We start from the raw sequence: 22,540 nt of genomic DNA on the forward strand, positions 1-22,540 counted from the left end.
GAACTTGCTGCATTATTATTGCCTTGAACAGTGTAAAACAGTGGAAGCTGTGCCTGGCAGCTGACCAGAACAGTAGTTTATTAATCAATGCTCACTGAATTTCTTTTTGTGTTTTAGCAAATGCCACTGGTTAAGACTGTCAATAAGCCAGTTAAGTGGAAAAGATAATTTTTATCTCTAACAGAAGTGTGCAGTAGTGTTTGCAGAAATAAAATCATGCTTTACAAGAGTACTGTTGCCTAAATGACATACTGGATTTTCAGATTAAGGCCCCTTTAAGACAAATGTGGTGTGGGCAGTGGTATGACCTACTTGACAGGGTCTGTGTGAGTTTATGGCTAATGCAACATTGAAACTGTGACCTCCCGTGAAAGACCAATTTAAAGATCACTGTGGCTCTTGCTGTCCAGAATATATGTTTTGTTCTGTATTTTCTTGTTCTAGGATTTCCACTGAATGTTTTGTGTCTCCTGCCCCATTTAATTCAGCATTTTGACAGCCCAAACCAGTTTTGTAAAGACATAGCCGAAAGGATTGCTCAGGTATCAAAATCATGTGCTGTTTTGTACATCCTCAAACCCTGTAAATGCAGTTGCCTTGTTCTTGATATGTTTTGATGTTTATATTTAATTAGGTTTGTTTGGAGGAGAAGAATCCCAAGCTATCAAATCTTGCACATGTCATGACCCTTTATAAAACACACAGCTATACAAGGGACTGTGCTACCTGGGTAAATGTGGTTTGCCGGTACCTTCATGAAGCATTTGCTGATATTACTTTGAGTATGGTTACATATCTGGCTGAGGTAAGTTTTCAAAAACTTTTCACTGTTCTAACTCTTCTGTTGCCCAACAGCCCAAAGAGGTGAAGTGTGCCAGCAAATTACTGGGAGCTCTGCATCTGTTATTTATAATTTAAAAATAAAAGCAGAATTTGGCAGGAAGAAACACAATTACTTCAAAAAAACAATATTTAACACTAAAACAAAAGCTGATACATGTTAAAGCAGATTCCTTCATCAGCCAGTTGGATTTTCTACTGTGAAAGTGAGAGGAAACTGGACATTTATTTAGATCCCATTGAAGAAAATCAGAAGACTAACTTCACCATGGGTTTTCCAGCAAAATAAGATACCAGATACCACCTGCTATGTAAGGATCTGGTTCTTGATAAGAATTTGTATGCTTTCCTCTCATACTGAATGGTATCATCTTGCTGGGGCTCCAAGGATCAGTTCTGCTCTTTAGCACAAAGCTGCTGGATATTGCCCCCCCCCCCCCCCCCCCCCCCACGTTGTCAGATCACTTTCAGGACAACATTTTATTACAGGGTTCTCAGATTTATCCCTTCCCTGCTGAGTTGCCTTCAGTCTCCCCTCTCATCCAGGGAGAAGACAGTGCTGCATTCTCAGAATCTCAGAATAATTTTTAGGCTGGAAAAGACCTTTGAGATCATCAAGTCCAACCCCAAATCTAACACTGCCAAGTCCATCACGAAACCATTTCCCTCATTGCCACATTTACACGTCTTTTAAATATCTCCAGGGATGGTGAGTCCACCCTTTTCCTGGGCAGCCCGTTCCAATGCTGGGAAACTGTTTTCATGAAGGAATTTTTCTGAACAATCAATCTAAACCTTCCCTGGCCTGACTTAAGACCATTTCCTCTTATACTATCAATTGGTACTCTGGAGAAGAGGTTGACACCCACTTCTCTACATAAATTAACTGGCATCTGCCAAAGGATCTATTAAAAACCCTCAGGCATCTCTGATACTGGCGAGTCACAAATCTGCAAGAGCCTGAAAAGGCAGGTGCTGCTCCCATGCTCACTTAAGGCTCCAGAACAAGCTAGGTCCTGCTATGTCAAGCTGCTTCCTCACCTTGCTTGCATGTGGGGGCTCTAAGTAATCAATCACATGTGATCTTTAGTGATGGTGAAAGCCCTTGAAGGTTCCTGTAGGAACCTTAAACAGGACCTTGAAGTTTTCCAGTCTCTTTTCAAGTCCAAATACTCTGGAGAGCTATTAGCTCTTCAAATAAAGAGCTCTTCATGACATTGAACCCTCCAGAGTCAAGTGTCCTCTTCACAGGGGAGCCTTGTATTCCTAATAAAAAAATGCTATTCAAACTATATTTGTAATAAAGAAATGCTGTAAAAGTGGAAGTGTTCAAATACTTTCTCCTTTGCTTTCCCAGCCTTAGGAAAGCAGCTGCCCTTCTGTTTTCCCTTCAGTGCTCTCTGTACAGACACTAGTGCTGCACAACCTCCACAAAGGCCATTGCTCCTAATCCTGCTCCCCTTGGAATGGGTTGAGACATGCATGTGGAGACTCTTTTCTGCACGGCTTCCCCTTGCTGTAGATTGGCACCACCTACTGTAGCAACAGCAAGCCAGGCAGGCTTTTTACTGTAATTAAGACACATTCCTCGCATAGCACCAGCAGCAGCAGGATGACAGAGTTGTAAGCACTGACTTCCTTCCTCTGTAGTTACATTGAGTGCAGCTCTGTTGAGTCATGTCTGGAGAATATTTATATGGGCATAGAGTAGCTGCCAGTCTGGTGGTGTAGCAAAAGACAAGAAACCATCTTATTCAGCCTGCTGTGGCCTTGGTGGTTTTTTTTTCCCCAGCTTTCAGAATGTTTGCTCTTTTCTTCTTAGTTAATCCCCAGGCCAGGATAAACAGTGTGCCCCTGTCTCCTATAAACCAGCTGTGGGATGTACTGTCAATTGGTAAAGCCAAGTAGGTTAGCAGCCCCACTGGGCAACCTGCACTTGAAAGTTAAAGCCATACACAGAGCTTTAGCATTCCTGGTTCAGTCCCAAAGGCCTGGGACAGAGGGAAATTGTGAAACAGGCAGTGCTTAAGAATAACAAAGGAAATTGTAGTGCAGCAGTGACCCTGTCAAACACAGGTGTAGCTTCAGAAGGAGACACTGTACCAGAAATTAAGACTATGAAAACAAATGCTCTCAGCACAAAGTAGAAGTTTCAATTATTGCCACTCAGATAAAATTTTGTATTTAACCTATTCAATGGCAAGTCACTGCTTGTCATCAAGGAGTATGATTCCAGTACAAAATAAAATATTTGAGCTCTGTTATTATCCAAATCTCACAGTGACAAGTAGTGCTCCTTACTTAGTTTTACATATTCTCCCTTCATGAAAAATTATAATTTCTTCTAGAAAACTACTGGGAGGTCTCAATCTACAGATGAGGAAAAATCACTATTCAGCAATGCAATAGAACTCTCAACCTCCACAACCCAAATCAGATCAGCATACAAACATATTACTGAAAGCTTACTTTGGTTTTATGCTAGATTTTTTTCAGATTAGTTTTTGAATTTTAAACTTTAATCATGGCAGCACACTTATTCCAGGAGCATATATGAATTGGCGTGTTAGACTGGTGACTCATTAAGTCCAGGATCATGTTCAGACTTAAGAAGCTAATGCTATTAATAGAGAAGAAAGGACAAGAACCCATAGTGCAGAGTAATATGCTTATGGTAGATTTTTCCTCCTCCTCCTTGTTAGATGGTGATAAAAACATAAGTGTTTATAACCTGTTCAAAACCAAAGAATCAGTAGAAACTAAACCATCTGTATTGCAAGGGGAAGCAAGCATGCCCTAGATAAGTCATTAATCCTAGTAATGGCTTGTCTCTCAGACATGGCTTTTGAAATACCCTCTTTATTTCCTCTAAACATTTGTTTGACTGCATGGCATTGCCTCAGAGCTGGGTATCTCTTCACAGCCCCTGCCAGATTGGCAGGGACAAAGGGAACTGTCTCCTGTGGTAGCACCCCAGCAGCCCAGGCAGCCCTTGAAGGAGAAGGCTCTCTTCTCCACTTCGTTCTGGGGTAGCTCTTGCTTCAGGAAGAGGGCAAATGTTGCTAATGCAGTGTGGACTCCTGAGCCCAGATAAGACCCCAATAGTTACCACACAGAACAAGAGAGGAATCCACAATTCTTCAAACCAGGTCATATGTACAAGAGTCCAAAACACAATAATTCTGAGAGCAGTTGTATTTCTTTCTACAAATACAGTGGAAACTCTTTGTCCTGGAATTCTCTTATCCAAATGATGTGTTACCACTACTCCATCTCGCTGCTATTTTTTTGTTACTTCAGAATTCACATTGCTCTAAAGGCATATTAAGGTTGCTACTCTTTTTTAAAACAGAAATACTCTTTCTTATTGCAAATTCATTATGTATTTAAGGACACTCTTGGACTGACGACCGCCACATTTATTCATCTGAGCAAGTGAGAACTGACACAGTCCACAAATAGGTCAGGTTTAAGGGCCAAGAGCTGTTTCCGCCAACAAACTCTTTTGACAACAAATTTGTACCAACTGTAGTGGAAATTACAAACTTTCAGAGTTAAGGTTCCTGTAACAGCTTTCTAAACACCGTTTGAGACAAAATTCCCTTTCCTATCCCAAAAGGGATTGTCTGATGCAGTAGCCTCTGTCAGAGAACAAAAAAAAATTCTTTCTGTCATCCAGATACTTTCTTCTAATCCTGCACTGAAATGGCTGATGTGCTGCATGCATCACATAAACTATTTGCAAACAAGGAATCAAACTTTCCATTGCAAGATCCTAATAGAAGGCAAAAAAACCCTTGGTAACCCTGTTTTGAAAAAGAATCGCTAAGCACATTTTCAGTAAAGGTATTTGAGGGGTTGACAGTGTCTAAGAGCTGAAACAGGTTGCCAGACCTTTAATTTAAAAATTCTTCCTGTCTGTTTGTAGAGGAATAGATAAGTATAATGAGTTTCCTTTATTGTGCTGTTAATGGAATTTGCTCGCTTTGTTTTATGAATCACTAATTGCTACCCACTTTTGCTGATGAAAGAAATCAGAAGATATTTAGTGGGATAAAATAGGTTCCATTTGCACTGGCATGAAACATTCTCATTCAATAAAAATAGGAACCTTATCCTTCTATATCCTCAGAAGGTTATATAACAACTACTAAAGTCCACTTAGATAAAAATTGAAATTTCTCATCGATGGAAGGCAGGAGGCAGCTTGGAGTTTTTATAAGCTTTTTTTTTTTTCTAGAATCCAATAACTCAAATATCCAGTGTTAGAACTTTTTTGTCAGCCTGAATTGGGAGGATGGTGTCTAGTATTGAGGCTCTGATAACATCCAGTGAAAATGTTTGATTGGCTCTGAAATTTGTGGGGTGGGACAGTGCCTGTCACCAGTGAAAGAACATGCTGCCTGCCAGGAAATTCTCCACTGAGATATTTCACACATATACAAACAATTCATGACTATCTGTAAATTACTCTGTAATTACTGTCACACATATGTACGAGCATTTCCAAGGTTCATTGTGGTATTGCAGGATCTACACTCAGGTGTCTGAAAATTCCAGGATTTAGATCAAGCCCTTATTTGTATTAGTCTCTACGGACTCCACCTCCTTCTCAACAAAAAATGTTTCTTTGGCACTCACAGCCAGTGAGAACTTGCAGTGAAATATATTTGATAAATATTTATTGATGTCTGAATAGTAGTAGTTTTGTTTCTTCAGCAAGTTTCCTTCTTTCTCACTGACTTCCAGCAAATGTAGGCATAAAAAGATCCTCCCGTGTTTTTATTGGATGTGCTTACCCAATTACAGTATAAATTTTACCTACCAGTTTACTCAACTGCTGAATGTGTTTTCTGAATAAGTTTGGGCAGGCATATATAAAATAGAACAGGCTGGCATTTGTCTCCTAACTTTAGCTCTTTCTTGCTTCATGCCTGTATCATCATCAGTTGTGAAATTATTGTAAAATGGCATTGCAAAATCAGTGAGTGAAGAGAGATGAAGAGTACAATTGCTGTTTGTGAAACTAGTAGCTTTTTACTTAAGAAGAAATGTCTCAAAATTTTGTTATATTCACTTTTCTTTTAAAAGCTACTAGAAAAGGGCCTTCCAAGTATGCAACAGTCCCTCTTACAGATGATCTACAGTCTTCTTAGTTATATGGACCTGTCAGCTATTCCCGTGAAGCAGTTTAACATGGAAGTGCTAAAAACCATTGAGAAATACGTACAGGTAAATACCATATTGTTTCTATATTATTACAGGAACTTAGTAGCATTTACTCTCCTAAGCTGATTTTCTGTGTAAGAATTTAAGACTAGATTAGCAGGGAGGGCTGCAAATGTCTGGTATGGTACAAAGTTTGTAAACATCCTGATGTCTCATAGCCTGTGCATCCCCAGAGAAGATGCCTGGCTGTGTTTTCACTGTGGAGGAAGGTTGGGCTTCAGCCTTGGAGTACTTTGGAGCAACCTTAATACCACTCAGAGCCTGAGTGACCATTCCTTAATTACCAGCACAAGGGAGATGTGGCATAAGCACTTCTCTTCAGAGACCTCTGTACCTAATTCTTGACAGGTGAAAAATACATGGGGGTACTAGGAATTCACAGAGGTAAAAACCTGTGTCAAGTCACCTTTTTTATTAATGGAGATTCTGCTATGGCCCTTATATTTATTCATGCTGATTAAGACATTCTGGTAGGAGATTTTAAATCCTCTGCCAAGTTGGCTTTACCCACAGGTCTCCCAGCTTGTGGGCCAGTTCCCTAACAGTGACACCGTAGGCAAGTCTTGGTCTCTGATGTTGAAATTATTCTGCAATTACACAGACACCTTGTCACTGGCCAAGAGAGACAAAGAATATGGATATTCCAATTTTACTTTTTAATTATGTAGTAAAAAATATGACTGCAAAATAATCTTGAATGTGTGTGAATCTCACTTTCTGTTTGCTGAGTAAATATCTTATTTCTAGAGCATTCACTGGAGAGAAGCCTTGAATATCCTGAAATTGGTAGTTTCTCGTTCTGCCAGTTTAGTTCTACCTTCCTATCAACATAGTGATCTTTCAAAAATGGAAATACATCGAGTGTGGAACAGTGCCTCCAAGGAGCTACCAGGGAAGACTTTGGAGTTTCATTTTGATATTTCAGAGGTATTTTTTGTAGTTTTGTTTCTTAACACCTTAATTCTGTCTTCTCACTGGACTCTCTTACAGCAGTCTTTATCCTGCAAACCCTTGTAATTTCATAGAACTAAATGGTCCTAGTGACTTTAATGGGCAACTCACTTTATTGTTAAGAAGCTGCAGAACTGTTTGCAGGATTATAGATTATTTCATGCAGATAATAGTGAGCTATTGAGGTTAAAAGGAAATGCAAGCATAAAAAGGCATATGGTACTATTTGCTTTCCTGTCAGTATAGTTCTGGAAAATGCTGAGCGTCCTATTGTCAATCCAAGAAAGCATTTCAATACCTGTTGGAAAAGAGCCAAAGTGTTCAGCACTCTTAGGGAAAAAAAAATATGCAAGAATTGCAGGTTTGAAATTAACTTCATAAGCTTTCTTTGGTTTTTGCTGGTTCTTATGTCAGGAAGTTGTGTGGCAGTTGCTACGCAGACATTGACAGTGGAAAACAAGAAACCTACTAAGTGATGCAAAATTTGCTGTACTCCTTGTTTTATCCCTGTCTGTGATCTTCAAAATAATATTTTCTTCCAACTGAAGCAAGATAGCTCTTCTAAGTTCATCCTGAAGCAGGGTGCTACTGAATAATTCCTCTCTGTTTAAGACTCCAATTATTGGGAGACGGTATGATGAGCTGCAGAGCTCTGCTGGGCGAGATGGCAAACCCAGGGCAATGGCTGTCACCCGAAGCACTTCTTCAACCTCATCAGGATCTAACTCCAATGTCCTCGTTCCTGTGAGCTGGAAGAGACCCCAGTACTCTCAGGTAGGTAGCCCACTATTCATTAGCAAGTTGCAGTCAGAGCAGCTGAATTAACACATGCTTGGGTCCTTAACTACTTGTGCCCTCTGTGCCCTGTGCAGCCTGGGGGCAGTGGCAGCACAACATCTGACTCTGTGTGCTGTCTTTCTTGGACTCAAAAATGGACTTTTCTATCCCAAAGCTTGCAGGAAATGCATCTCTTTCAGACCTCTTAAGTCTAGGTCAGATTTAAGTAAACAGGACACAGGAGTTCAGATTTTAGCAAGGGCAGATAGCTTGTGCAACTTTTTAAGTTGTTTTCTTGGGAAATTCAATAAAAAGAACAATTTTCTTAGAAGTGATATTTGATTACCTTAATGATTTTGTTTATCTGCCAGTTAAAGTAAAGCCATGCAGAGTAAACTTTTTTGCTCCTTTCTGTTTTTTGAAATAGCAGGTTATACAGCAGTGACTCAGGCCCAGTTCTGAAAAAAGAAAAAAAAAAAAATTGTGCATGTGCTTAATTTTAGGCTTCTGAACTGTCTTTTTGAAGTGATGCATATGAGCCAATGTTTTCTTAATATACTCAATGGAATTTATAGACTAATTTAAATATAATAAACAGCAAAATCATTAACAGCTGTTTTTATGTTTCCTTGATGCATAGTTGCTCTGAAAGCAATCCTTTGAGCATTTAATGACTAATTGGTTGGTTCCTCCTAATTAAAAATTGCTGATATATGTTTCTAGCCACAGGGAGAATGGGTGGTTTAAGAAAAATGCTCACTTGAGAAACATCTTGTTTTCTAGAAAAGGACGAAGGAAAAGCTGGTGCATGTCCTTTCCCTGTGTGGTCAGGAAGTTGGGCTGAGCAAAAACCCTTCAGTAAGTAGCCTTGTGTTGACCAGTTTTCTGTTTCATTGTGTCCTAAGCTTTGACAGTGAAGAGCTGTGTTTCTCAGAGTTGCTGACCAGATTTGCATAGGTTTGAAGCCACTGCTGTCACTATCCTTTGTTCTGGCCCAGGCTGTGTTTCTCAGCATATGGATCACGGAGTGGATGGCCCTTTCACTTGGAGAAGATTCTCTTCAGGAGCTATGTGTGGTTTTCCTGTGAGAATCTCTGATGCTGTAGTTTTTACTTATGCCATCTCAGTGGGTAGAGAGTAACAACCTCTGTATTAACAATCCAGAGGCTTTATAAAGTAAAAAACTATACTACAGAAATAAAATGGGAGGGGAAAGGGTGTGTAAAGGGTGTGTGTGTCTGATTTTTCCATTAGACACTAGTTCTGATCTTACTCTGTAAAAATTAGTGTTATCTGGTGCCAGGAAAAGGTGATTGATCACCCAGGGTGGGAAGCTCTTAAAATATTTATTAAATATTTTCTACAGAAAAAATTTGAATGTTTTTGAACATGCTATATGTCACTTGAATAATGGAGAACAGGTCCTTTGTTTCTGCAAGACAGGAACTCTTTAATTTGTGCACCTAAATTGCAGATACAAGTATACTCAGTAGGAAAGAAAAAACTAAAGCTCGTTGTATTTTCTAATCTTGACGTATTTTTTAACAACTTGTTAACTGGAGGGGGTTTTTTTTAATGAACTTATTGTATCATCCCCTTGACAGTATTTTCTCTGCTAAGTTCTCTGAATTTTGTTCCTATATATGTCTACAAACATCCAGGCAACATCAATCTGCAGCCTTTAGGAGGTAGCTGTAATATTCTTGGATGTGTTCCCACAGTATGAAGTTGTTTCTTTGTACAAGTTTAATCTGAAGGCACCTGTCCAACATAAATAATAAAGAGTGTTCTAAAAATACTCAGTGAAGGAATTAGGTGTGTACTGGAAATGCAGTCTACTGAATAACCAATTACAGCTTTTAGGAAGAAACAACCAGAGGGAACAGTTTGTAACAAAAGAAATCCTTTGAATTGTAGGTGATTTTTTCTTCCTGTGGTGATTTGGATCTGATTGAGCACCAGACGAGCTTGGTCTCTTCAGAAGACGGAACAAGGGAGCAGGAGAACATGGATGATTCAAACAGTGAACAGCAATTCAGAGTCTTTAGGGACTTTGATTTCCTAGATGTTGAGCTGGAAGATGGGGAGGTACAGTATATTTTCTCTGAAACAGCTTTTTTATTAAAACACTTTTATACTCCTTCTGCTAAGCACTTCTCTTCTTGTAACATAAAACTTTAACTGTGTAGCTATAAACGTACTTTTAAGTTCAGATTATTTATGATCTTCACTTAGTGTTTATTTCAGTAGCGTAACAGTAAAAAGACTACCACACCCTTCCTTTCTGAATCTGCTTTAGGAAACACTGCAAAACTGGTAGAGGAAAATAAAGCCTCTATTCTAGTACCTTTTTGGTGAACTTACTTTTAAGTGAACTTGTTTTAAATACAATTTGTCTAGATTTAAATTGTTAAGAAAACAGATATATTTGCTGGTTAAAAACGTATAAAATGAAATTGTTCCAAATCTGTTGGTTCCTAAGGAACCCTCTGAAACATTAATTCAGGCCTTCAGGCTGCTGTTATTCCTGCAACTGCCGATGAAATCACTTAGAGATGTACCTTCCACTCTGCTGAGGTGTCTGTGATTTCATCATTTCATGCAGGAGCTAAACAAAATCCTGAGCACCCAGATCAAGTCTTGACAGGTGAAGGCTGTCAGCTCACCTTGAGCTGGAACTGCTGAAGGGAAAAACTGATAAATTTTTGGGGGCTACACCCTTTAACCTTGCTAAATATCAAACTTGGGGTATTTCTTTCTATTTGATCAGGAAAGACCAAAAATTAATATCTGTTGCTAAACAAGTCTAACAATTTTGTTGCTATTTCAAAGTTCAGAAATTATTAGTTTTTTTTGAAGGACTTAAGACTCGGATGTCTTAATTGTGGACTTGTTTTTAACATGAATTCTCTCAATCATCACTCTTAGCCCTGAGAAGAACATGTGTACAGGAAGAAATATTCATTTTTCTACCTATTTGTATTACAGTAGGAAAATAATTTAAAGGTAAACAGAACACTCAGATGTGAACTCATGTCCATGGGATTTTTTTTTTTCCAATGAGGAGGAAGGATGAAGGAATGGGGAAAAAAAATGTCCCAAAGTCCTTATAATTCCAAGGTAGGAATTTCTGTATCAGAATCAGTAGTCTTGGCTCACAGATGCCCATGACTTTGCTAAGGAGAGAAAAAAAAAACCACACACACACAAAAAAAAAAAACCCAACCAAATAAAAAAAAAAGGAAAACCAAAACAAAGCTGAAAGGGTAGTTGGCAGCAATGGTTGAAGATACATTAGACAAATATTGAAGGAGCTTCAAGGTTCCAAACAAGGATGAATGATAAAACAATAATGCTATGTTGTCTGGCAGAAATACACTGGCTGCAGTAATTTCTGTGTCTAAAAAGCTTTCGAGATATTACAAGGATGTAGGACTGCAAGTTTGACTGAAGATCACTTGATAATTTTTTTCCACTGAAATTAAGGAATTTCTTCTTTCTCTTCACCAGTTAAAATTATATAGAGAGTATAAATAATTACTTTTAAAATAAATTTCCTTTCATGGCCTGTGACTTTGCAAAAGATTTTTTTTTTACACATGTGGCCAGCTTCAAGACTGAGGCCTAAATTAATTGATATCTTTATAGCCTTAAGTTGGTCATGAAACAGATACCAAGCTTCTCTAGTTTTATGTGAAGCAAAATTAGAAATGTTGAGTTTCACTTAGTGGTTTTTTAATTGCCATGGATTACATTCCAAAGTTTAGTTCAGATTTGGCTTACTACTGTTTTAAAAATAAACTTAGACCTAGTGTAAAAGGCTGCTTCTCTAATGACTGAGTTGAAACTGTAACATTTACATCATATCTGAATGTGGTATATTCATAAAAATGAAAAAACAGTGTTAGATTTTAACAGGCTAGTGTTGCTTGGATCATCCCTGGACCACAAGGTATACTTGTTTGAAATTTCCTAAAGATGTGAACGCAAGAAATAGTTCTTTTCAGACTTAAAAAGTAGAGTTGAAGTTTCTGTGATAATATTTGTTAAAATTGTAGGCAAATGTTTGTCTGTGATGTCTTTGATGCAGTGATTTTTCATAGATTCTTTCTATTTGTTTTTCTATCTGTTATATCTGCTACCCAGGAACTTCAGGTAAGAATGCTACTTGAACTCAGATGTGCCAGCATATGTTTTGCCTTCTTGCAAATTTATATTGTAGAATAACATCATAGTTTTGCTGTTGCCTCCCCCTTCAGTGTGTGTGTAGGTGAGTGTGTGTGTGCTTGCATTTCTGACAGGTGCTTCATTTTTTGCCTTGTATTAGAAATACTTTGGAGGTCATTTTCAAACATTCTGCTTCATTTTAAGTTTGGTTTTGACATGTTCAACAGTCTTCACAAATTTTCAAAGATCTTAATTCTAGTATCAGTGTTTTTCAAACTGAGCCCTTTCTCCTCGTGATATCTTTGTGCATGATTAATGTGTAGAAACTTGATTATCTATAGAGCTTGGGCCATTTGTTATTAGGAGCTAATTATATCTAATTTCTACCTTTTCTGTTGTGACACATTGTGTCCTGTTAGCATCTTCTAAAGCTGGTTTCTGAGACCTCTTAAGACAGTTTGCATTATTGCTATCCGACTCAATTTAATTGAATAAATAAATTATTTTTTCTGCAGCCTAGCTTAATGCAGCTGTATGGTCCTACCAGCTTTGCTGGATCATTTACTCTGTGAGGAAAACTGAAAAGACACATCAGTCATTGCCAGTGTGGGACCAATTTTAAGTTTGTCAATGCATAGAGAGAACTGAAATGATAGAGGATTTAATGAGTTGTACAAATAATACAGAAATCAGCAACCACAGAATTTTGCATATCTGTTTCTGATAGTTTGTATATCAGTTATTATGCAAACACAACCCCCAAAAATCTTTGTCTCCAAATGCCTGTGCTAGAAGAGATACATCCATGTGGAAATAGTGCCTTGCTATGTAGTTCCACAAGGCTTCTGCCTATGCCCTACAAGATTTGAGTGTTTCCATTAACTTTGCCTACTTTGTCAACACAGTAAGGATGAAAACTTGTGTGAAAGAGGTTTTGCACGATTCTTACTGCCTCTGTGGAGGAACTTTACTGCTCTCCCCCACATAGGACTACTTTCCCTTCTGCCTCTCCTTTCCCATGGGCTGATGTAAAGTTTGAAGTAGCTGCAAGGGCACATCTGCTCCTTTACCAGAGGGGGGTGACTGTAGGAAGTTCTGTGTGGTACCTGCTCCCTGCTGGCCAGACACACTTAGAATGTGACTGTTTTCCTCTGACTTGTTTACCACTGGTGACTTTTCAGATGGGAGGTGGCTTTGCTCTTGCTGTAGAGAAAAATGAACAGCCTCTCAAATACATCTTTGCTCTTTCTTGTTAACTGTGGAGGAAAGATTGCGAAATCAACTACAAAAACAACTCCATCTTCATAGACATGTGCTGACCTCTTGTTTAAATTCAGGATGGTTCTGGGTGCCCCTGTAGCAAACTTACACTAATCCAAATGCTATGGGTATTTGAGTTAAAGTGTTTCATCTCTTTCACCCTTTTCCCTCACTTTTAATTCACTACCCCTTCTAACTGCATGACCTGGAAGTGTCCCTTTTATTTTTCTTCTTTTTGCTGGCTTCCTTCTTTAAGGCATTGCAGAATAAAACTGCAACAGGAAATATTCCCATAGACATGGGCTGCTATATTTACTGATGGCTTTACTAGGCATCAAGAGGATAAGGGTGGGATGGCAGTCATCTTTGCTTGCTTGCTTATTTATGTCATTTTGTCATTTGTTAGTTCAGTAATAGATGTGTTTGTGGAGGATGTCTAATTGCTGCATGTGTCCTCCAGCCTTTGAGGGGGAGGATGGACAACCAAAGAATTTGTTAAAATAAATAACTTGGAACTGAACAGTCATTTTTATGATTTAAAGAGGCCTGACTTCTTAATTCAGATGTGTTCTGTTCTCAGGGTTCTTCCAATAATGTGTCAGGCTTCATAATGATTTTATCTTAATTTTCTCTTCATTGTAGTGCATTCCTTAGTTTTAAATGTTCTTGTGAATTGCAAGGGTTGTCTTTTTCCTTAAAAATATTTGTTTCTATTTTCACCATATTTGTTCATGAAACGGTGAGCTTAAAGTCATGAAACTGAACTTTCCCTCCTGTTCAAATTCCACAGTCCATTGCATTAAATGGTAATGATGCAAAATAAGATCAATTTGTGCAAGAGTGTTAAAGTTAAGGTAACAATCAACAGATTGGAATTTAATTCATTGCACATTATGCAGTTTGGTCCCCATTCAGTAAATGTCTGAGTAGTCCCAAAAGGGCATCACTCAAGAGTTTAAAATCACAACTCTGCTTAAGGGGCCTTACTGAACTGAGACCTTTTTCTCAATGACTGCACTGATCATAATTTTGATCCATATAAACCCAGGAAATAATCATAATCAGTTATTTGATAATGATATTATTTTTTGGCAGAACTATATAATTTTTTTCTAATTAATATTTAAGTATCACTGTCAGCTTGAATTTCCACCAATTGACTTGCTTGTTTAAGAGCATTGCAACTTACAGAGTCTTGTTTAAAACAGGCAGCCCTGAACCTTAAAAGGAAACATTTTTCTCTATAAATTTCCTTCCCGTGTTGATGCAGAATTGAGGGCTTTCACCTAGGTAAAGTACCCAAAACTGCATCTGAATACTTCTGGGGAAGCCTTTCTTGCTGTGTAAGGCCTCTGGAGGTCCATGGCAGGAGCAGTTGAGGATCTGGTCCTGCATTTGTCAGAGAGGAGCCTGGCTAGACTTAGGAAGGGAGCAAGAGATTATTGCAATCAGGGAAAAGGCATACAGTCCACTGGAAAATATACAGTAAATAAATACAGTAAATAAATGGAAAAGGGGTGGAAAACTAATTGTCATTTTTATACATGAAATAAATCAAGTGATCTTTTTATCAGTTCAGCAGCCTAACCATTAAGCAAATGGTTACATGATTTGCTTAATGCACTCAGCTTTATGTAACTGTGTGTGGGATCAGAACTGGAAGTCTGATAAATATAAAATGTTTGGTCCATTTGACTGTGTCCTTTTTAAAATGTGAGATCACAGGCAATGCTTATCAGGCTGCTCCCAAAATATAGTTTCAAATAATTCAAGTAGATTCAAAAATAAGCAATATGGGCCTAGAATAAAAGTTTAAAAGCTGTGCTGCTTAAGGAGTTACATTTTATGTGTAAAGCAAGGGTTTGTTCAAATCTACTCACCATTACGGTTATATAAATAAAGCTTAGAATCTAAAATCTTTAACATAAGTTTGGCAATTGAACCATTAAAATTGCTTTCAAACTTTTCCTTTGCATATCACTGCTCTACTGGCATCGAGAAGTGTGTATATGTGGACTTACCAAAACAAATTCCTAAATTAGCAAATGCATGAAAAATACCTAATACTGAAAGGACTGAATGTTCATTTAACTGCCATTTCCATGCTTCTGCTCTTATCTCCAGGTGAACAAGCAAGATAATGCTTATTTCCAGATTTTACTATATTTTTATATTAAAATATTTCTGGAGCTAACTTTAGCATATGATTATTTTTACATCAAGCAAGCTGACCCTGTGTCTGATTTCAGGGTGAGAGCATGGACAACTTCAACTGGGGAGTGCGCAGACGGTCCCTGGACAGCCTGGACAAGTGTGACATGCAGCTGATGGAAGAGAACCAGCTCTCAGGGAGCACACCCAGCCTGAACAAAATGAACCATGAGGACTCAGATGAGTCATCAGAGGAGGAGGACCTGACCACCAGCCAAATCTTGGAGAACTCAGACCTAGTAAGTTGCGAACTTGAAACTCAGGAAAAGATAGGGTGGTGGGTTTAAATAAGCTGGGCTTTTAGTTTCCTCTGCCCAGGTGCAATCTAATGAGCTGAAAGTGGTGGGTACATTTCCCTTATTTGCACAGGTAAACAGGAATTTTAATGCAGAGTTTGAAACATAGGAATCATCAGATCTTATTCTTTGCCTTTTTTTACTATGGGAAAATTTTTGACAATTGACCAATAGTAAATATTTCTGATGTATTTAATGCTTAAAGAAATAGAACAAGACTCCAGGTTGGTAAATGGTTTCAGATTTTCATTGTTCACTTCTGTGATGCTTTTAATAAAAATTTTATGACAGAAATATTGAAAGGGTTGTATCTATGTACAAACCAAGAGAGCAACTGTCACTGCACTGTAAGACACTCTCTGCTTTGCATGTTCATGAAAACAGCGTGTGGTAGGGTAGCTGTATACTCAGTTCTTTTGTGGTTTTGTTGTCGTTTAAACAGATTATAAATCTTTCGCCATCTGAGGATGCAAATCATATTGACTCACTTTCTACATCATGTGACACAACCTCAGCAGACCCTCATCATTTTAACATGGGAACATCCAGCTTTGATGTGTCTTTGCCTAGTATGAATAATCTCCAGGTGTCTGAAGGACCCAAGGTGAATACATTTTTTCTTTCTTTTCCAGCTGAACTGTATTTTATGTAACATTGTTACAATTTCCTTTGCTTACACTTCATAAAGAGTTTGAGCTGTGAAATCAAGTACATTCTGGCTTCCTCTGTCTAGTGGCATAGTACAATACTTTCATGCACTACTTCACTTGCTACCATTTCCTTTCTACTTAAACTTTCTTCATGAAGAGATTTTATATATTGGTTCTTAAGTATGTTGCACTACATGTGCACCAAAATAGTACAAGCTTGTCAGAAGACAAGTTCATGAACTGGCTACCAGTTACAACTCCAAGGCAATATTCTTTTGTTCTTCATGCTGAATTAAAGAACGATATGCCAGCTCATGTGGTGGGTGTATTCATGTATTCTCTGGAATATTTTTGTATGTGGGGACCTATTGTACAGTTGTGTGCCCTGGATTCAGTGCTTGCCTTTTGGCAGACACGCAGAAATTTTAAATCCATGACCACAATATTAAACCATCCTGGGGGTGGAGAAGCAGGATTTGCAAGGATACAACAAGCATATTCAGCAGATTGTATTTCAGAGAACTGTATCAGAAGAAGAAGACAAAGCAAGGTTGGTAAATCATTATCAGTGTGGGGATGGTTTCTTTAATTTTCTATTCAACGGTACTTGCTCTTGGGAGATGAGATGAGCCTACTCCTTTCAGTGTCTCTCCAGAAATACAATCTGGTTTTGTGGGGGGGTGTGTGAATTAGTGGCTTGATGATACTGTTGGCTTCTGTCAGTAAAGCCTCTCTGCCATGTCTAAGTTGAGTGACTTCTGCAGAAAGATCAGTGTATGAGACTGGGGCAGAGGAAGAATATATCTCCTGTAATCATTGGCTTTCCTTCTTGCACTTGCCCCCTCCAAATGCAGCCACACAAAAAATGGATACTGCTAGCACTGCATGTTTCAGAAGGAATGGAAACTTCTATAAAAGAGGTCATAGAAAAGGAGGTTAGAACTGTGCTGAATATCGAACAAATTGTTTGTGTCAGAAACCGCTGCAGTAGGGAGAAAGGATGGGAGGAGGGAAGTGTTTGTAAGGATAGGAAAGGAGGAGAACCTCTCCAGACAGTGGCTGTGGAGAAGGTAAACTCATTATCATTTGTCAAAACAACTGTTGGTAGACAAGTAACCACATAACAACCATAAACAGCAGAAGTTGGCAGAATTTCAGTTCAGGAAGCAGCAGTCAGGACAGACACATTTGCAGGTGGGAGCTGCAGCTGATCTCATGCATCCAGCTGCAGCAGCTGTTGGTGTGTACTGAAAGAGAGAACTGAAAATCACAGCTTAGGAGTTCAGTGTATGTCTGTGGGTTTGGAATCTTTACTTTCAAAATGTCTTTAATGTCCCACATGCCAATATTAATCAAAAATTAAAAGCTTTGGAATAAGTAGTGAAGAATGTAAAATCAGAGCAATTTATTGTGGAATTGACAGGCAAATTCAGCTAGTCCTGGTAGAGATTTGATATTGGTGTAAAATATGCCCAGGTTACAGCTGTCACAAAGATGATTGAATTGGTCAGCACAGAATGCCCTATTGGTGGGGTTTTTGCCTCAAAGGTATTTTCTCCTAGTGTGCATACTTCTGTATTTTTACTCAAAATAATTTGGAGTCAATGTAAAGAAGTTATCCAGTTTTTAGTCAGAAAACTTGAAACTTACACCTAAATAATTTTTACTTAATTTCATAACACAAAATCTGAGCTCTTTACTGTTTCTCTTTTCCTCTGAATTCTTCTTTTCAGAGAGCTGATGAGGTGTCATCAGTGCAAAGGAATTTCTTTTTTACTTCTTCAGCGATATACAAAATATTTAGTTGTTGTATCATAAGCAAAACCAAAAATATCTCAACCTTTAAATAGATACAGCAATTGAGAAAAAAAAGACTGATTATGTAGCATCTTCCGAGATGTTTCAATGCCAAAATCCACATATTATTGTTAATAGCACTTAATTAATTAAACTTTTTTTCTATTAAAGATAGTGGGATAATTCTGTGAGGGTTACAAAAATTCACATGATGCTATATTATGTATTTTTCCAGTTACCTAAACTCACATATTTCTGGAAGTGTACTACAATCCTCCATTTATATCCAAAGTTCACTTTTCTATTTTGCTTTTGGGGCACAATTTTAGACTCCAGTGAATGGGAGGTATTTGCTTCCTCTTCCTTCCTCCCTTGCTCTATCCCATCAAAATGTGTTTTCCTCCTACAGACTCTGTCATTGCAGTGAAGAAAATGCAGTGGTTCTTTCAAGCTAATATTTAATATATGAAACTGGTTACTACTAATTACTTCTTGAATAAGTATGAAATATTTACACTTTTTACCAGGTGCTTTGGTTCCTACTCTGACAATTCAGCCATATAGCTTGCATTTCTCTTTTCATGATGGTTCAGGCTCTGATTCTTTTCATTCACCCCCAACTCAGGAGTATTCCTACCTCTTTTGCTTAGAAAACAAAACAAACTAAAAGATTATTCTACTTAATTTCTGATCCTGTCCCCTCTGCTACAAGTCTTGTTTAATTTTTCCAAATACAAATCCCCATAATTAATCTGTTGGATCCAAGCAGACTTGATAAACTGCAGAGGGCCACTTTTCTCATTTAATTCCATTTGCCACAGATTTCCCTCCCTGTTCATTCCCAACACGTGTATGTGCATGCACATGGGCATATGTACACAAAGGTTTGAGCAACCCACTGCAGTCATCCCTACAGGAAGTGCTTTGGATGCTGTGGATGAGGCAGACAAAAGCCAAAAGATTAAAGCTGAAACAAAACTTGTTCAGACTAAAAATGCAAGAGAAGTTGGAACGTTTCAAAAAGAAACCATGACCTTTAGGTGCTGATAGATGAAAAAGGAAGAAAACTTAGCATAATCCTTTAAATGGCCTGTTAGAATGCTTGGATTCCTCTTGAATGTAAATGACGTGCTAAAATTAATTCCCAGTTCTAAACATGCAGAGAGTCTTCCAGACAGTAATTGTTTCCAATATATTCTGAGAGGCTTTAGTACAGTCTTGGACACTATAAAGTGTTAAGAGACAAAGGACAGACTGACAGTAACAACAACCCTATTGTTTTTTCTGAAAAATTACTTCCTTGCTATGTTGCCACATACATCGGAATCTGACATTCTTTGCTAGACAAGTTGAAAAAATGCCTTAAAACTAATATTTATCCAAGACAGAAAGTTGAGCAAATACAGTATTTTTGAAGAAGTGTAAGTTGATTCATGTCATTTATAACCTGTGGCTTTATATCTGTGCAGTTTAACATGTTGTCAGCTGGGCTTTTTTGTTAAATGCTTTCTATTTATTAGAGGAATTAACTTACTAATTTGCTGTTTTCTAACACATCATCCTTCACTCCCCTAGGCTGAAGCTGTACCTGAAGAGCAAGATATAGCAGTCCATGAGGATGAGCTTTCAGGGTCTACAAATGAACTCCCTGGAGCATTTGAATGCAGTGATAGCCTTAGTCTGGATATGACAGAAACTGAAGAGAAAGCTGACAGGCTGGAACAATTTGCTCTTGCTAGGTACTTTGATGCACTATTATTCACACAAGTTCTTTTACAATGTACAGTAAAATTATTTCAGGGTGGTAGTATGGATGGATGTTTTAGCCACAGGAGTTATAAAATTCTCATGAGTTTGGAGCAATTAGAAGACAATGCCCTAATTACCTGTATATTGACCCACAACTGAAAAAAAAAGCAAAAATAACCCAAGCTTTTCATTCTAGGAAAAATGAGATACAATATTAACGCACATCTATGCAGCTAGGAATTATGTATATAATATGCTTAATAAAATAAAAAGGAGGATTTTAAAAGATTTGCAGATATTACTTAGGTACCTGTTCAACAGATCAGATGTGTATTCCTCCTTCTGCTTTCTCATGAAAGAAAGTCTCAGTATTGTTAAAAATCCCAGCTATATGCTCGTAATGCTGCTTGTGAGTGTGGCTGGACCCCAGTATATGTTATAAAAAGGCTTTAAGATATTTTTACATGCCATGTGGAGCTCTTTCAGATTTTGGATGACTGAGTTAGACTGCAGTTAGCCTGGGGAGGGGGAGAGAGAGAGAGAGCTTTATTCTCCTGTGAAGTTTCAGCCTTCTTCTGTGAAATGATGGTACAAGAAAACAATTCTTCCTCTGGGATGGAGGAAGATGGATGATAACGGCCTGAAGATAGGGAATCTGATTTGGAGGCTTTTCTCATTGTAGCCAACATCTTGTCAACCTTCAAAAGTAATTTGAAAATTCATGAATATTTTTAGAAAGGTGCTGTAATTGGTCCTGTGATTTTATCTCTCTGGTATAGCATATTTTCTCTGCCACCTTCTTGGTATTCTCCTTTCACCACCTTTTTCTGTTTCCTCCTTCAGTTTTGGAGATGTTGATCGAAATGCCTCCCCTCCTCCCTCACCCTTTTTTTCCGCCATCCTCGCTGCATTTCAGCCAGCAGCATGCGATGATGCAGAAGAAGCCTGGCGCAGTCATATCAACCAGCTCATGTGTGACTCTGATGGCTCCTGTGCAGTTTATACATTTCATGTGTTCTCTTCCCTGTTTAAGGTGAGAAAATAAGTTTAAGAAGCAAAATCATAATTTTTGTGTGTGGCAATTAGTGTCTCTTGACAGCAGCCCCAGTAATGAACTACTAGATATATAACCCTTGTCATTTTGCATACTGCAGAATTACTGCTGTACTACATTTTCATTTTCAGCATTGTCTTCTGTGACCAGTTTTGTCATGAAAATACTATGTATCTCATACTTGCAGGTTTGGAGGTCGTGTTGCAAAATTCAGATCCACTTTATAGAGTGTTTTCTTCCGTACTTTACAAACAGACTGCAGGAACAGTAACTGCAAGAGACAAGGAAATAACCTGTTTAATATTAAACTGTAGTTAATCTGTTCTTTTTATCTCAAACTCTTGAAATCTGAGCATGTCCATGTAAATACCAGCATAATTCAATGGCTTGTACTTACTCATCTGAATAGAAATACCCAGCTGCCATCATGTAACATAAATTCCAGAGACTGAAATCTAGAAATGTGTTTCTCCTTTCTAAAACTGTGTGCTTGCAAAGATAAGAATCTTGCAAAAAGATAAGAAAAGAGAGAGTCAAAGGTACAAGTTGTTCTAAGAAATGATTGCCTGGTGTTACCTGTAATTAGTTTTAAAGCCTTTTTTAATTGTTTCTCCTGCAGCTGCAGGATGTTTAGCATGCTCCAGCAGAAACAGCTCCAGTGAAAGCAGTAGCCAGGTAACTTTCTGCAGAGTTGAAGTCCCTGTGATCTCAGACTACACAATGTTTTATTATCAAGGGGTACCCTGCTAATAAATACACAGTTTCAAGATCTTTTCATACATCTAAGACTAACCTGATATGAAAGAAGCAATTTATAGTAAGAATCTCTTCAACATGTTTCCTCTGTGCTCCACTGGAGTTGAATGTCTTATCTACCTCCACATTGTCCTCCTTTAAACATTATGCCACTCTAAATATGGATGTCTTATAGGCATTTTTTTAAACACTGATAAACATTTGGAAGAAAAAAAAAAAAAAAAAACACAAAACCCAATGCTGACTTGAGTGTTAACCCTGTGTTTATTCATGGTGCCAGCTTTTCTGTCTTAACCTCAGTCCTAGAGGTTAACAGCCCTGTCTGAGTGTTTAGAGACTTACTTGTCCTTGATCCTCCTCTTTGAAGAGGTGAAAAGGAACAGGTGCCACGATTCTGAAGATTAAATACATAATGCAGTGTAATGAAAGACCTAAACATTACTTGTAAAATACCTGTTTGACTCCAAATCCCAGTAATGCACATGCTTCATTTGCTGTTGTGCATGCCCTACATTCAGAAGATACCCTACTCATTTTCTTCAGTTGATACTGAAGGAGAAAGAAAAAGGTGTTAATAATATCAACAAGTCACAATTTTTAGCTGGAGTCACTGCCATATTTTTAGTGTATAAAAATAACTTTGTTCTTCTTTTCAGTGTTAAAACATAGGAGTATTATTTCCCCTTATCTTTTTTGTAAGATCCCAGCTTGTCTGGAATTGTATTTTGTTTGCACTATTAAACTTCAGTACTCATCTGCCAACTTTGACTTTTGACCCTCATTAACAGGAAATTTCAAAAACA

The 22,540-nt window shown here is 38.0% G+C and overlaps 1 protein-coding gene across 7 annotated transcripts in view; it reads left to right on the forward strand.

Annotated features, from left to right (window-relative positions):
- The window catches only part of FRY (FRY microtubule binding protein), a 223,289-nt gene that overhangs the window by 183,780 nt on the left and 16,969 nt on the right, over positions 1-22,540 (forward strand). For all 7 annotated transcript variants that reach the window (XM_059838832.1, XM_059838834.1, XM_059838831.1 and 4 more), the window contains 11 exons: positions 445-542; positions 635-805; positions 5,932-6,072; positions 6,817-6,996; positions 7,633-7,794; positions 8,581-8,655; positions 9,715-9,885; positions 15,474-15,674; positions 16,174-16,335; positions 19,754-19,917; positions 20,771-20,960. In XM_059838832.1, the coding sequence (XP_059694815.1) occupies positions 445-542; positions 635-805; positions 5,932-6,072; positions 6,817-6,996; positions 7,633-7,794; positions 8,581-8,655; positions 9,715-9,885; positions 15,474-15,674; positions 16,174-16,335; positions 19,754-19,917; positions 20,771-20,960 (1,715 nt within the window). The remainder of the gene's footprint in view (positions 1-444; positions 543-634; positions 806-5,931; positions 6,073-6,816; positions 6,997-7,632; positions 7,795-8,580; positions 8,656-9,714; positions 9,886-15,473; positions 15,675-16,173; positions 16,336-19,753; positions 19,918-20,770; positions 20,961-22,540) is intronic.

Source organism: Haemorhous mexicanus, chromosome 2 (assembly GCF_027477595.1).
Source record: "Haemorhous mexicanus isolate bHaeMex1 chromosome 2, bHaeMex1.pri, whole genome shotgun sequence".
In the NCBI taxonomy this organism is placed as follows: domain Eukaryota; kingdom Metazoa; phylum Chordata; class Aves; order Passeriformes; family Fringillidae; genus Haemorhous; species Haemorhous mexicanus.